Genomic DNA, 17,032 nt, shown 5'->3' with positions numbered 1-17,032 from the left:
CCCATACATCCTTTCGAACAGACTAGTCTCTAGCAGGGTCTCGAGAACGGAGGAGGGAGAAGAAAGAATTATACTAAGAGCCCCAGCGTATAATTATGCTATTCGAGACGAGTAGGTTAGTATATTGATTTCTTAATCGCAACTAACAATTTAGCGGTACCTTCTAATCAGCGCGCGAGTTACTCCGTTCCACCTTGCGCGTTAGTATATTCTTAATCTCTATAATTATAACTTAGACCGTGAGAAGAATACGAGCAGGGTGCTAATATTATTAAAGAGATTCTCGAAGAAGGGAAGAAGAAGAATATCTTTAATTAGAAGCTAAAGGCCATGAGAGTCGCATAGAGAGAAATTAATATGCGAGAGCTCCGGGAATCTCCCTAGCATATCGTATACAGAGCGCATCGTATTTTCGGTATCTATATAGATAGAGTTAATCCTAGATAGATCGCCGCTGCATAGCTACTATATTTCTCCCTATATTAGCCGCACCTAGTTCTCCGCCGTATGCTATTTGTCTCCTGTATTAAGGGTTTTCTAGTAGAATGCCGGTCTATCTGGTACCTATACCGAGATATTAACGATCTTGTGACCCGAGATATTATTAGAAGTATTAAATATAATATTGAACTATTCCGAGTTGGCAATACGTTTGAAAACCTCGTTATAGATCTTCTAATAGAACTCAGGAAGAATTCTCGTAATAATAGCACGGCTAGGGGGCTTCTAGCTAGGCTTAATGCGAGTGAAGAAATAATACTAATGATGGCTCTTAAAGAGGCTAAAGGGGCGACCGCCGGCGATTACGGTAGCGGCGGTATTATAAGCGAAACTGCGGCTCTTATCCTGGGAGATACGCTGAATTCCGACCTCTGTTATCTTCTTTTGTACCGCTTCGGAGTATAAGGGAAGATAGCTAGCGTTATCTCGAGCTTGACGCTCTTATCGTTATTTAGCTTGCCATTTGTTATATGTAGCGAGGTGCTCTTTCGGCCTCCTAACCGAGGTCGCAGTAAACTCCTTCTGGCAATGATGGTATCTATATTGCTTGCTTTTCTTGCAGTTAGAGCGTCTAAGGTCGATAAATTGTCGCTAAACGAAGGCAGCGTTAGTTTTGATAGGCGGTATCTTTTTGATAATACCCTCACGGAGGAGAGAATGGCAGAGATTTTGTATAGCCCTGTACTTATACGATATGCCCTATAAAGTACTATTTTAGGAAAGTTATGGGTCATATCGTATGTACGTAGTATATGTATATATACCCATCTAGATCCCTCCTCACTCTAATACCCGCCTCCCACTTAAGCAGCTACTTTACCCCCTCCGATAATAGAGCCTAATAGTATATAATAGCACTTGCCTTCTAAATTACTAACCCGCTAAGAATTAATGTAGATAATGTCTATATATTAAAAGTACCGGACGAGCTTCTACCTAGACTTAGGCGTATCCTAACTGCTTACTCTATATTACTTTATCTCTTATTATTATTACTACTAATCTAATCGCTCCTAAATCCTACTCGTCGTCTTCCTTATAATCGCCGTCGCTACTGTAAATTAACCGCTATTACTATATTAATTGCACTTATATCGCTCGCTCGTCTTACCTCGCGCTGCCTATATTATTGCGTCGTTTTCGAGCCCCTCTTTATTTGATATCATTAAAAGTGGAGAAATTGCCGGCCCCGAATTATAGAGTAGGCCGCTCTGATTTTATAGCACCTCCTAAGCCCCTATTCACTACCCTTGCTATTAATACCCCCGCCGGAACCTTAAAATTTCTAGGGGAACCCTAGATTATATAACTACTAAACTAATTTACCCTACGCTAGGCATAAACTTAGTATTATTATTATTATCGTTATTGCTATCCGTGATATTTATAATCAAATGTAACAGCTCTTTTAAAGCCTTGCGGGTACTTTCCCATTCTACTACCCCCTCGCGCTTCAAGAGTTCTATCTATTTACTAAGCTCTACTAACTTAGGATAATCCTAGCCATACTTTCGCATAATATCTAATAGAACTCGAGCTCTAAACTCGTAATAAGTTCTAAAGTCCTCTATAGTTTTTCTATAAGCATATATCCCCCCCGGGAAACGGTAGATATACTAGAAATAACGATAAACGGTTAACCTAACTATCTATAATATTATTCCCCGAGTCCGGCTATTTTATCGCTAAATTATTAATTAATTATTATTAATTTAATTTAATCTAATCTGATTTTTTTTATATATTATTATTATTATTATTATTATTAATAATTAACGATGGAGTTTAGCTATTGCATTATATCTTATGCTTACCTATTCTTTATTACTAGAATATAGCATATTAGTGGGGAAATTACTAACTCTAGCTCTGGCTGCCGCCTATATTTGATTCCGTTTTAAATTAAACTAAACTAAACTAAACCTCCCCTTTTCCTGCCAGCGGGATTATTTAGGGCGCAGGGGTAAGGCAGCCTTTAGCATAATAATACTTTGCTATAGAGCTTTAGCATACTTATACCCTATATCCTTAAGTATGATCTATTATTGCCTTATACTCTCTACTAATAATCGCACCTAATATATAGCAGCCCTATCTTTCCCCCCTATATACCATTTGGTATACTATTCTATATATAATACTATTAACCGCTACGCCGCACTTAAGTATATTAGCCTATTAGACGACTAGTCTAGCCTCCTCCCTCCCTCGTTATTTATCTATTTAATACTTACTATATTAAGGCAACTCTATACTTCTATTACCTATTCCTCCCTCTCTGTCCTCTCCGATACCGCCGACTATAACGAGAAGGTATTATTAAGTACTAGAACTTTGCCGTAGTGCACTATCGCCTATACTCGCCCCCCGAGGTTAATATCCATCGGCATAGGGTTCTTATGAAATCGCCCGCTACTAATAAAATCCCTCTCGCCTAACACCGCCGATCGGATAAGCACTGCTAACTACCATACTAGCGGGTTATTCCGAGCCGTCGACCTCTATTTACTTAACCCTTTGAATAGCAGCTAGTTATGCGATATCGTTATTTAGGCCCTATATGAAAATCCTCGAGCCCTTAATAAAGAGTATATTTAGAGAGCGATGCGTTTATAGCCAGATCTACCGTATAATCTTATATTATATGGCCGTGGAAAGGAAATAAAGAAGGAGAAAGTTAGATGCTCTAGATTATCGTGGATAAATGGGCTAGAGGCTAGTTAAAAGGCTCTTCGGAATCTCAGAGTCTATTAGTAGATTCCTCTGAGGGTTAATATATTATTTAGTACTCCTGAAATTTCGATTATAATAATAATAATACTACTTATTTTGCTTCCTAATTAGAATTCCTCCCTATTAATCCGCCGCCGAATTATTATAATACTACTAATAGGGTCTAATATAGTCCTGCATAGCTAAAGTATATGCGCTATTATTAAGAAATAGACCCGCTTCTAGAGGATAAGTTATTGAAAAAAAAAAAAAAAAAAAAAAAGCCTATAACCTGCTATATTATAATATTCTCTTTAGGTATTGCTATTTAAATTAAATCTAATATAGCGGTTATTTACCTATTATAGACTTATCTTCGTAGATATGCTATTATATTTTGAAAGTATACTAGGGAAGATATACCTAAATATATATAATTTGTCTCATAAGGGAAGAAATATTTAGGATATAGATATTCCGATCTAAGTAGTATCTTAGTATAAGGTTTTTAGCTTACCGAATAAATCGGTATTATTATCGCTCTCTATATTATTAGCGTTAGTATCGGTCTCATCGCTTTTATATACCTCGGACTCTATATCTATCCCGTCGGTATCCTCGGACTTAATAAGCTATTCGGGGGGTTCCCTTTAGGATAAGAATTGCCTTATTAATAATCGTGACTATGGCATTAACTCTCTCGCCTCTTTCTTAGCCTCGAGGTAGCTAGGGATATTAAAGTAGCTCCCTTTACGGCGGAGCTAATGCTTTACCTATTGTAATTATTAGATAAGCTACCGAGAAAGGCTAGGAATTAATCGAAGGGCTTTGATCGACTCTATGATATTATGCTGAGTCGGTAGTATGATTATAGGGTCACTCGATAAAGTATCGGGACTATCTCTCGAGACGACCGCGGCAGGTATAAGAACATAGAATATATCTATATCTCTATATCGCCTATCCTCGTTACCTCGAAGCCTCTATAATATAATATGCTCTAATCTCCTACTATTCCCCTAGGTAGGGCCAGATAGTAGGGCAATACGCCGCAATGCCCGCTGGTAATAACGTTTAGTAGCCTACTAATTAGCCTTATGGCGAGGCTAGTTAGGCTAAATAGTAAAGTATAGCTAATCCTAATAGACTATTTTCTCGAGAACCTAAAACTCCCTCGTTATTAAGACCCTTAGACTCTCTTTAGAGGGCGAACGCCTAGAGTATAGACCATCTTAGGAGGCAGATCCCAGGCGGATATGATAGTTACTCTTAGGTGGTGCGAAGTAAGGGGCCTAGTACTATATTTAGAAAAAAGGCGGCTTTCTATAGTACTAAGTACCGCGGGTATAATTCGTTCTTACTTCCTTCTTCTGATTACTATTAAAGGTAACTATAATATAACTACCGAGGGTATGCCTTAGGTGAGCGTCGAATAATCCTGCCGATTCGCGGATAGTCTCCTAAAAGGCTTTGAACGTCTTATAGACTTAGAGGAAATAGACGCGATTCTATGTTGGTGAGATAGAATAGCCTAGGAGAAGTTTAAAAATAAAATTAAACTAGTTGTCTTTTAGCGGCCGATACTTTCTTATTTTTACCTAATAAGGTATCTCGCTCGGCATTTATTTATCTTGGTGGGTATCGCTAGATAATAACGACGACGACGGCGACGACGGCGACGACGACGCTGCTACGGCATATACGGCCTATGCCTCTATATAAATCTCTAAGATCGTCTGGGCTGTAATAATCCGGCTTCTCTTAGAGGCTGTATCTCTCCGGGCCTGCTCTAGCTGAGCTAGGGCGGGGAGTATACTACATCCTAGGTTTCCTCGCGCCTGCTCTTAGTATGATTATATCTTGGCAAGAAGATATTGGTTATAGGCGCGAGTAATCTCCTCTGCAGAGAGTCGAACGATGCGCAGAGCGAGCTGCCTGCCCTTATCCTCCTGGCCTTCGTCGAACGCCTGCCGAGCATCTCGAACCTACTCCTAGAGATAGAACTTAACCGTTAGCTAGGTAGTTATAAGTTCCTGAATATTAGCTTGCGAGGCTAGTAGGGCCTAAAATAGGCTCCTCGGGATATAGAGATGGATTAATGTTTCGAGAGCAATATATCCGCGCCGCTAGTCGATTCGGTCGCGAGGAATCTATAGTATTCCGGATTTATTAATAGATTCCTTAAGCCTAAGGCCTCGTCGCTCCTTTATAGACCCTCGCTGCCCCCGCACCCTCTACTCTGAGAGCTATATCTACTTATTATGGTTCGCCTCTCGCTCGCTACTAAAGGCTAGTAGTAGGAGTCGATAGAAGAGTTAAGCGGTATAATAGGAGAGTATCTATCGAATGGATAACTTCGCGGAGCCGGCAGAGGAGGAAGCTAATAATGCCTCCTGAAAAAGATAGTCGAGGGGGAGGACGAAGCGAGTAGCTTGTGTGAATATTAGGCCGTTAATATTACTAGTCGGTATGACCTAGAACGGATAATAGTTATTATTATCTTCCCTAGACCTATGGCGGAGTGGAATTGACTAAGATACTGGCCCGATATGGGGGCTTTGATTAGGGTCGAAGAAGCCTCGGCTAAGTATCGTCAGGATGGTATCGAGGCGGAATATACCCTCCTTCTGAGCCCCGTAGTTTGCTAGGGCTTTGGGATCTGAGAGGGCTCTAATATATCGCTTATTAGCCTCCTAAGCACGGAGGAGGGGCTTACGGTGGAGCTGATTGATGTGTGCCCGCTAGCGGCTTTTGCTTATTGAAGTAAGGTCCCGTATTATTCCTTTGCTTAACGCGAGAAGTAAGAAAGAACCGGACTAAAAGAGTCTATAGCGACTAAATATGACGGAGAAGAGCTCTTTGTTGTATCTATATGCCTTGAAGCGAGTAATTCTAGGCTATTGAGATTCCGGATGGCCTAGGTTGGGACGCTATGAAGGCTTTGCTTTTAATATTAAAGTCCCCGTGTCGCAGAGGAGGAAAGATTAAAAGTATGTTGTTGCTAGGTTGGCTTCTAGGGCGGTTATTTGGAATTGCTCCTCTAGATAATGATTGCAATTGCTCTTCTAGAGGACCGTATAGGGTTCCTCGGGTATAGTCACAAAGTCTCTGGTTCTAATATCGAGCCAACATAAGTGTAGATCTAACTGGCTAGGGTCTAGAGTAGTAAGAACTATCCTCTCGAAGTAATAGAGGCTCTCATAAAGACTCGGCCTAGCAAATATATTCTTAATATCGTGAGTCTAGAAGAGTAGACGCGGGTTCTGAAAGTATAGGATAGCTTCGCCTCGTTGCGTCTGGATATAGAACTGGCCCGCCTTTTCCATAATAGCGCGCTAGAAACGTGAGAGCGCTTATGCGGGGAGATTATATGCGAGGTTAAATAATCGGCTCTTATCGCCTACTTTCTATCGTCTCGTGGCTAGCCTCTCCTAGTACGAGCGAGACTTTATATAGGTAATTTCGAATAACGGGGGTATTTCTTAGTAGAAAGGGTTAGGAATTATCTCGTAGGTAGTAGGGATGATGATATTATTATAAAGATCTTTCTACCGGTCGAGAGATAGAGAATTCGAGGATATAGATATCTTTGATCGAGGTATGCGGGTAGACTCGGGAAAGAAGAGAAAGACGGCAAAGCGGATGCTAGGTATGTTGAATGACCCGAATAGAATATGGCGCGTCCTGGCTAGATCGAGCCTATATGGCTAGATTACTTAGTCCGTGGAAAGATTTAGAGTAAAAGGGGGAAGAAAGGAGAGGCGGAACTTATTCGGTGCGTAAATCGCCCTGAGGTTATTAGCTCTAAGCTAGATACTATTGATATCTTATTGACGCGCTATCTAGATAGACTCTTAAGAGTATATAGCTTATGTCTTTTAGAAGGAGAGCGGTAAGAGTAGTTAATACTAATAATAGGAGAGGAATCGCTGCTATTATGGGAAAAAGGCATGAGAGTCATATGTCCCTTGCTTTATAAAGATATCCGATAGAGGCGGTAAGTGGCGTTAAAGATAAACTACTCTTTCCTAGAGGGTATAATATATCTGCTTATGCTTGTCGTGATCTTCTAGGTAGGCGCCTAAGTATAATAGTAGGTAAGTATAGTATTCGAGGCTAGATACGACGATAGAGTCTTATAGCTATATTTAATTCTAAAGACTATCCGGAATATATCGTCGTATATATCGCTCTATATATCGAGGTAATTAAGCCCACCTCTGGTTTCTTAGTCGTGAATAGCTTAGAGGAAAGCGGTAAGAGCTAAACTACTTAGGCCAGGAGATAATAGCTATAGCGGTATTAAGTAAAAGTCAGGGGGAGCCCTCCCGGCCGACGAAGGTAATAGACTAGGCGAACCTAAACGGCTTAATGAAGTAGATAGGGATAGATAGGATATACTAGGCTCGGACGCGGCCGGGGTTAATAGGCAGGCTATGAGTTCTTTATCACTAAGTAGTAAGTCTTTGGGAACATAGGAAGCGACGGAACTAGAGGATAACTCTAGAGAAATAGGTGTAAACTTAGATCCTTTATCTAATTCTAGCTTAGGTCTAGACTCGAGATTAGACTCTAGGGGAGGAGATGCGAAAGCGGAGGAAGTATCGCGTAATATTAGATTTGTGAATCCGGGGATAGAAGATTCGCGAAGCTTTATATTTTATTTGCTATTTGATGATGCTATTTATATTTAGCCGGGTCTAGTAGTATAATAACGTAGACATACTAGCGGTTATTGAGAACTCGCGAAACCGCTCTAGGAATGATAATAGTCACCTAGTCTAGACGATCTTATTCTTTCGGCGAGTAATAGATCCGGCGAAATAGTGCCGTCTACCGAGATAACTTCCGATGCCTTAGCTAGTAGAGGGGTTAGCCCGGGGAGTCTTGGGCTTCGACGTCGCGGTGGTTATAGTGGCCGCGCCGCTGATAGATAGTGGCTGCCATTTCGCGTAGGAGCTGCCTTAGTAGTCGGGATAGAACCAGGTCGGTCGGCAAGAGTTTCTTAATTAGGGGAAGCGTTATTATTGTTGGCATAGCCTAGCAATAGCGGGCGTCTACCGATGAGCTTAATAAAAGGGTTTTATTGATATTCTTAGTGGTGTTGCTCTTGGATTTTCTGTAGCCTCTTTTCGCGACGCGTCCTAGCTTATTCTCATTGGCGTCTCTTTCTTTTATTATTAGGGATAGGGGGACGAGCTATTAAGAATTTTGCTCTGCTTAATGATAATAGTAGTGGAGGAGGATACTCTTATAGGAGAATCGACTTATTAAAAAAGCTATGTTTATAAACTACTGACGCGTTCTGTTTACGTTGGCTATTATTGCTTCGGCTGATAAATGAGCATATTAGGGATTCGCGAGGGTATTAACTGGAGCGTTTACTGAGAAACCTCTATCTGAGTTTCGGTGGCATATAGCTAGGCTGATAGTTAGATGCTTAAGGATTAGATAAGGGAAGAAATAGGGATTATAGAGACTAGCTCTTAACTAGAAATAGGGGCAATAAGATAAATAATATTAAGTAAGTAAACATGGATTCTAGATACTTATTATGATTAAGCATTTAATAATTAACTAGCTATTAGGTCGTTATATAGGTGATAGAATTTATGGAGAACGCGGTTCTTAGTGATAATAGCGGTGCTTCTAATACTACTAGTCCTCTATTAGCTTCTTAAAGTAAGCGAACTATTGAATTAGGAAACTAGAAAAATCCCCTTGGCCTTTTTTTTTTTATACCCCGACTTCTATAGATATAAGGGTGCGGCTACGTGTATATATATATGCGTAATGAGAGTGCGATTACATACGCTTAACGCAATAGTATAGGGTAGGCGATATTAGTCTAGTCGCTAGCTAGATAATCTTAATTAGTGTTGCCTTTAATCTAATATTAATATTAGACAAAAGAGACATCTAGGCTAATAGATTTCTATAACCATAGTTTATTACTACGTAGATATAGAAGTTATTCTCGATTTTTATTAACCGCGATAATTTCATCGAGTTCGAGGTAGCAGACGGGTGGTCAAAAGGGCGATACGAACTAGGGTGGTATCGCCGCAAAGCGTTAATAGGATTAGTCAATAAAACGACAAAGATATAATCGCCCGCTAAGACCAAAGCGACCTTCTGCCCCACCGTGCAGGGATACTATCGCCGTTAGTATGCGATATCATTGGGTTACTATTTTCGATAGGGATATCGTCGCCGCGAATAGCAAGTTTCATTGGCTAGAAGCGAAGATAGATCTAACCATATTCGATAGCCTAAGAGCTATACTCCAGAGGCAGAATTAGATTCTCCTAGTAATTTCTATCTTCTAACCAGCATAATATATATAGTAAAGGATTAAAATAAGAATGAAATGGCAGAGTATATTAAGTAACTCTCTTTCTACCTAAACGTATTTTTTTTCGTATGAAATAAGCTTTTCTGGATTTTTAGTGGATTTAAATGTCGATTTTTTTTACCTAGTCTATGATTTCACTAAGTCCCACGCGACCTCGCTAACCCGACCATACTTCCATGCGCGGATTAAGCTAAAATTAGTCTACTTTATATAGTCTTATAATACTTTAATATAATATTAGCCGGCTATAAGCTTAGGTTTCTTATTATTAATATTAGCCTAGTGCCTAAATAATAATATATAGTAATATTTAGTTAGATTATAATAATAATAAGGATAATAATCTATTATAGTAATAATATTAATAATACTATTAATAGCGGCTATACTATAGGTAACCTAGATATAATTCTCCTTAGCTTAATAGGCGAGATTCTTATAATAAAAAGAATAATAAAGGTAGGTAATATAATTATAGTTAAGGGGTTTATTATTACCGCGAGACTATAAGGATATAAGGAGGCTAATAAGAAACTTAGTAATAGCAAGGCGGTAGGGTTTAGCCTATATTCTTAGTAAGTTAACCTCTATAAATAATAATAGAGAAGGCTTTAGTGGTTTAATAGAGTTAGAGGATAATTATTATTAATAGCTAGCGGATAGACTAGCGGATAAGCTAGGCAGGGGATTAAATCTAGGTATAATAGGTTAGGTTATAAGCAGGGATAGAATTAATAGCTAATAATAATAATAATAATTAGGAGAAGATAGATTATTATAAGTTAGGCGATATTATTTAGAGGTAAGCTAAGTCTAATAATTAGAAATATAATTAGAGAAATATTTTATATTTTAGGATAATATAAGGTAGTAAATATTAAGAAATAATATAAGATAAGATTATAATAGTAAAAGAGGTATAGAGGTAAGCGGGGTAAAAAGTAAAAGGAAAAAAAAAAAGAAAAGTAAGGGAAATATAATAAAGATATATATATATATATATATATTTTATTAGGAAATAAGAGAATAAAATAAATTAATTAATTATTTAATTTAATTAATAGGGGGATAATAAGTATAATAAGTTATATAGAGGGAGGGACTATTAGATTACTAAACTATTAGATTATAATAAATAGATTAGATATTATTAATAGGAGTATAAGAGTACTTAGATAATATAATATATTAAGAGTTAATAAATAAGAATTAAGAGTAAGTAGGCATAGATAATTAAACCTAGGGGTAAGATAATAATTAATATTTTAAGAGTTTTAGGAGTAATAAATAAGTATAGATACTTACCCCTAGGTTTAAAGGGGAGATTTTAAGGGTTTAGGAGTAAGGAGGGTGCATAGATACCTACCCCTAGGTTTAGAGGCGGAAGAGAACTCAAAAGAGATATAATTTCTAGGCCTAACCCTGCCAAATACGGGCAGTTTTTACTCAGTAATAATTAAGATTTAGGCTTATTTATTTTATTAAGTCGCGAAAGGTCTATTTAGCCTCTAGAGATATATTTTATTATATTTCCCCCCCCTTAGCTTATTTTTTCCTTAACCCTAAAGTTACTTTTCTTTTATCTTAATTAGCTATACTATAAAATAGTAGTTTAGGACTAGTAGTTTGGCCCCCCTATCTGCGTCTAGGACCTACCCCCGCGTATATCCCTGCATGGCTATTAGTCCGTGCCCCTGACCCCGAGATGGTAGTTTGGCCTAAACTACCGCTGGCCTCCCGGTTAGGCCTTCGATTGGCCGGCAAGGTCTCGTCCTATCTGGCCTCTACTGACGGAGCTCCTCTACTGGGCGTAGGTCGTAACTCGATAAGAGCTTAATGGTCGTCCTTAGCTCCTTACCCCTTATTCGGTGTGGCTCGGCCCGCAGGTGGCTCCTCTAGCTTGCCGCCTTGGGGACTAGACATGTCCGGCATAGCCGGCAGATAATAACCCGGTGATTAGGGTCATAGCGGAGAATATCTAACCCCATGCTGTGAATACGCGGCATGAATATATATATATGATGATCATAAATAGTATATAAATATTTGACGAGGATGATAAGGATGATAAGGATGCAAAGAGTAAGGAAGGAGGGAACGCTAGTTCTTTATTTTATAATCTAGAGACCTTACCCCCTTTTTTTATAAACCCTCTAGAAGCGTAAAGGCTAGTTATTTACCCTCCTTCGCTCTATACGTTAGTAAATATGAGGCTAATAGTAAGGCTTTTGAGTTAGATAACTCATAAGGGTAGGAATATACTTTTCTCTTTCTGACGGATATCTCTTTTTACCCTTCGTTTTTTAGAATTATAGTTCGAATTCGTTATTCTATAAGTATATGCATATTATATCCTCGTCCTCGTCGTCGTTATAGTAGCTCGGCGTTTCGTATTGGTTTTTGCTTTTGTTTATTGCGACCCTGGCATTAGTTTTGGTCTAATTAGCTTATGCCCTTTCACTTGAATTACCTTTCACTTTACTTAACGACCGCACGCTATTAAGCTATGTTATTTCCCACCTAAATCATGCTCTGCGGGGTACCTGCGAACCTGACCGGGGTCTGACCTTTTACTGAAAGGTCCTCGAGCCATAGTAGCTAGGGCTTCTTTGCTGGCTGCGAGGCATCTTGCCGGTTAACCTCAAAGAGAGTATTCAGAGGAATCTCATTAGAAGCTATAAGGCCTATAGCTTCTTAAATAAGCTCCTTAAAAGCCCGCAAGAGGAAGAAGTAATCTAGCTTAGAGGTCTCTTTTAGAGACTCTTTAATTAGGGAAAGGTTAAGAGAAAGTAGCTCTCTTAGGAAGTCTTTTTCCCTATTAAAGTTAGCTAGGTGCCTTATTAATCCTAGCCTTTGAAGCTAAGGGTTAGAAGTAATAAAGTTATTAAGCTACTTTATAGCCTTAGCCTCTTTGCTTCTAATAGCTAAGGCTTAGGCCTTAAAGGTAGCCTTAGCCTCTAGAAGAGAGAGAGCTTTAGAGCTATTACCTTCTAGTAAGACCTTAAAGTATTTATTGCGAGGCCCTTACTTAAAGAGCTATTAATAGGCTATGTCAGCTCGCTAATAGCTTTTAGTAGCTATAGAAGGCTATAAGGCTGCTGCCTTAGAAGGCTAGTTATCTTAGCCTTTTTGCTAGACCTTATAAAAGACCCATATATACTCTTTAATTCGCTATAGCCTAGAGCTAATATAGAAGTAGCTAGGCTTAAAGGTATAGTAGAAGCCCTATTATATAGGCTCTCTAAGTTATGAGATAAGAGGGCTTAGAGGAATAGGCTTAGGTAGCCCTATAAGGTCTTTCTAGCCCTAAAGAAGATTAAGCTTAGTAGCTTACTCTAAGGTAAGCTTAATCTCTTAGAGGGAAAGCTAATAAGGCTATTAGTAGAGGTATTATTAAATTTAATTAAAAAGAATTATAATTTTATAGGTCTTATAAATTAGAAGGGAAAAAATAGGGATATAAGTAAAATAATCTATAGTTATAAGGTATATAAATAACTAAGATATAGATAGAGATAGAGGTTAAAGGTAGATAATTAGGAAAAATTAGAGTCTTTATAGAAGAATAAAAAAAAGAGGAAAAAAAGAGGTTAAAGCTTATTAGCTAAGGAATAACCCTAATTATGGCTAGCGAGGTAGTTAATATGGCTAGGTAGCTAGGTTATGGCGGTAATTAGAGAGTTTTAGCATAGCGCTAATTATATTAATTACCCTATTAAATTTTCCTTAAATTTTCTTTAATAATTAATAATTAATTCTAGAAAAATACTATAAGAAAAAGGACTTAATTTTTAAAATCCTTATAGCTTAAAGTTATATATATCTTCTTTATATAACCCTAATCTTATTAGAACCCTCTTTTTTAGAAACTATCGGCTAGTTGAGAAAAAAACTATCGGCTGCCCTATAGTCTATTAGCGTAAAAAAATTCTCCTATAGAAAAAAACTATTGATAGCTTAACCGATGGTTTTTATAGGTGATAGGGTTAAACCCTCGCTCGATCGCTCGTGCATAGATACGGTTGACTTGACGGACCGAAAGTCCCGTGATTTCAGCTACCTCAGCAGTGGTCTTGCCGCTGCAGGGAGCCTTGAGAGTGACGATCAAGGCACGCGTTGCGATATCCGTATTTGGGGCCATAGTCCTTTCGTTCCTCAAGGCAAACTGACCAATCAAAGGCGTTCTTCAAGGTCGGAAGGGAGGGGCATCGGGGGCGGGGCATAGACCTTTCGTTCCTCAAGGCACGAGGCAAAGTTAAAGCTATGTACGCATCTTCCGACGCCCAAAGAGAAAATTTATTCCGAAAGGCGCTCTTGTTGCGCTTTGAACCAAATAATCGAAGCCGGCTCATCGCATACAGTGTTAAACCATAAATATCTCTCCCATCGGGGATGAATCACTTCCCATGCTGTGTCTCGTGCAACCTTTTCAATGAGTTTGATATATGAGACTTGAAGCTTTGTGAACCTTGCGGCGATTCCGCCTATAACCATGGCCCAAGTTAAAAAATCAAAGGCACGGAGGTCTTCTATAGGGTCTTTTCGCTGTATAACTTGGATCAAGCATAAAACTCTGGTCGAGTGGCGTAACTTGGTTCCTGTATGTGGGGGAGTTGGAAGAAGGACCATATCGTGGTAGAGAAGGGTGCAAAGTCGGCATATCTCATGAAGGATAGTAGTAGTATCAATATCCGGCTGCTGGTCTAGGTCGCTTCGAGACATGGCCAACGGGATGTAGGGAGGCAGAGACAGAATGGCATGCGATGCCCAATCGCAGTTATTAGCCAACACATCAAGGGAATCCGGTGCTCCAGGTCCGCGGCGGCAATAATGGTCAAGGGCCACAGTTACTTCTGCCATGACTTCGAGGAGCTTGACCATCTTGGGTTCCAGATAGGGAGCCGTGGGCAAAGATGCATCAGGGCTTGTCCGGAAGCACTCGCCTAAGGTCTTGAGCTTTTGATGAGCTTCCAAATCCGGGGCCCATAGACCTTCTTGAACCATTGGCTTCAGCTGGCGCGAACATGGGTACCTAGGTGGAGTGTCTAGCCGCGCATTGTAAAGCATATCGAGGCTAACAAAATGGAGGTTAGCAGACAGCATTCCGCCGAGATGGGATGTCCGATGTACCGTGGGAATTCATAGACTTACATAGGCAAAACGAAGCCAAAGGCATGCTGGTCGATATTCGATATTCCACCTTTCTGGTCGACGATGTAATAAATGGCGTTCATATGCTCCTTGCCAGGTTGCAACCGGCCGTAGACATGCATGTGGCGGTATGTAGCAAAGGGCGACAACGGGTGCGGCTCCGGTTCGTCTGAAAAATTGATGCTACCATGGATAGCAAGGACAAAGATGGCGAGAAGATCGCTATTCGTGAATTCTCTAGGAGAACCGGATTGGTGCTGCTCGATAAGAGATCGAACAGCTCTAATAGCCTGGATCTTCCACTTTAGTCCCATCGCGAGGATGCGATTTTGTATTCTCGCAGTCGGGCAAAAAATGGTGTAATGTGTGGCAGACCCCATGAGCCCGGCATAAAATGCCGCAGGGGACTCCAGAGTACGCCATAACCACGATTGCGCGAAGTTACGCCTTCCGCTCTCAAATTCTCCAAATTGGGGCCAAGTTGTGGTGAACGCTTGAAGAATCTCGTTAGGGTGGCTGGTTTCAATGCATGAATGACAAGATGCTGCGAATCAGACATGACTCACCGTAATAGAGCATCAGATGCTCGTCTCGTCCCATCCCAGACATTGCGAAAGAGTGGAATGGGTCCCAACCGGCAGGCCTGAGTGGACAGGATGACATGCGCCGACTCGCCGGATCAGTTACCCCACGATCTCTGTCAGCGATGGCTGATACTTGGCGCTCTTCGCCATAGGTATCGTTGGGTCTGGTGGAGGGACCAGAGCCATCACCATGACGCATTGTCTCCGGGGTGTAAGATACGAACTTGAGGTTTCTTGGCCGCGCGGACCTGTTCTTCAGAGCTTGCCGCGATACATGAGCTCGTGCTGCAGCATTTAGCTGCCTATCGTCCGGTGGACTTCCAGTGGGGTTATGGTGCAGAAAGAACAATGAGAACCCCTTGTTTGACGCCATTATCACCCGTGAGGTTGGAAGAGACGTGAATAATCGAGGAGGAGGTGGAGGGGAAAGGCGGATCAAGGCACACCAACCCCGCCTTGGAAGGTGGAGGTGCTCCATTTTGAGTAAGATGACGGCAATGTTAGGCCGAATGATCCCTGTCATTACGCTCGGCCCTTCGAGTCATTTCTCAACTGCCGCCATAACACCAGCCCATCCTGGAGCTTCTGCAAGGGGCACCTGCTTCTTCTCATCATCATCTTGAGAACCGAGGTGATCGCGGTGCGTTCTGACCTTTTCTCTGGTGAATGCATTTCCGCATTGATATGTTCATGCCGTTGCTAACAGTCACCCGAATCCCAAATGCCACCCGATTCACCCACAGACCCTGCTTACGTGGCTCAAGAGAACTGCCTCCGGACATGCAGTGTTGCGAATAATATAAACAATACGTATATTGGCAATATGGAAGCCTCGCAATATTATTGTATTGCCAAATGGTGCATATTGTATTAGGCCATATGACATTGGCCTATATTGTATTGTATTGCCAGTGTGACAATACATCTCATATGTTGCACGTGATCTGGGTTATTCTACTGCGGCAGCTAAAGTTCTCAGAAGACTAGGTGTGATACTAAGGGTATGGGCAGAAGAGATTGTATTGAGCTACAGAGGAAGGCTTCTAACTGTTGGTGTTAGATTGGTGCCTGTGTACGGATAGAAGAGAGTTTGCTCTTCGTTATAACAATGTGTGGCTTATGGCGGTGAAAACATCAAGAATGGACCAACGCCCCCGCACGATAACGAAGCGAGTAAGAACAAGATCATCTAGACTTCAATCAATAAGATCATCAATTTGTGGCCCACAATCTACTGAATTCACCCCTACCCCATCGCGTATCCAACAGAACTCAGAGCGGGGACCTGGCGAAACCAAGAACTTACACACATCCAATCAGACACTTCAGAGAATCCGAGCTCGTGACGAGTCAAGCAAGTTGGTTGTTGGACACACTGGAGGTCCTGCAACACTTCGAGCACGTCCTGATTACCCTCGAAGGTGACGGTCAACAGCGAACGAGGAAGCAAAGCCATGTCGAAGCATATGGATGCCCGTGGGATATCATGCTGGGCTACGAATACCTCCTTAGTAAAATGGAGCTATATACGGCCGCTGCTCCTCGCAGCCTGAGCACTTCAAGGTCAATATTAACCCCTGCTGGAAGAAACTTGACGAGTATTACTCGCGGCTTGACGAAATACCAGTTTATTACGCCGCCATTGCATTTCATCCAGCTTATCGTAGGGAATATTTCGAGGACAGGTGGGCGGATCGGCCAAACTGGACCCAAAGAGCAAAGTCCCTTG

At 40.7% G+C, this 17,032-nt stretch overlaps 2 protein-coding genes across 2 annotated transcripts; one reads left to right on the top strand and one right to left on the bottom strand.

Moving 5' to 3' along the window:
• Positions 1–9,583: 9,583 nt before the first annotated feature.
• On the top strand, positions 9,584–11,487 carry NECHADRAFT_89057 (uncharacterized protein; the record flags this gene model as incomplete). Its single annotated transcript, XM_003039554.1, has 10 exons — positions 9,584–9,600; positions 9,949–9,962; positions 10,132–10,143; positions 10,351–10,370; positions 10,425–10,435; positions 10,478–10,493; positions 10,633–10,643; positions 10,776–10,783; positions 11,185–11,378; positions 11,419–11,487. The coding sequence occupies 10 exons, from the start codon at positions 9,584–9,586 to the stop codon at positions 11,485–11,487; spliced, it is 372 nt and encodes a 123-aa protein (XP_003039600.1).
• A 2,027-nt stretch (positions 11,488–13,514) lies between these two features.
• NECHADRAFT_102281 (uncharacterized protein) lies at positions 13,515–15,676 on the bottom strand (the record flags this gene model as incomplete). Its single annotated transcript, XM_003039551.1, has 4 exons — positions 13,515–13,733; positions 13,928–14,642; positions 14,720–15,212; positions 15,286–15,676. 4 exons carry the CDS (start codon positions 15,674–15,676, stop codon positions 13,515–13,517), a joined length of 1,818 nt encoding a protein of 605 aa, XP_003039597.1.
• Positions 15,677–17,032: the final 1,356 nt, after the last annotated feature.

Source organism: Fusarium vanettenii (genome assembly GCF_000151355.1).
Source record: "Fusarium vanettenii 77-13-4 unplaced genomic scaffold NECHAsca_91_unmapped, whole genome shotgun sequence".
Lineage (NCBI taxonomy): Eukaryota > Fungi > Ascomycota > Sordariomycetes > Hypocreales > Nectriaceae > Fusarium > Fusarium vanettenii.
Note: the sequence above shows the minus strand (reverse complement) of the source record. Positions and strands in the feature narration are given on the sequence as shown.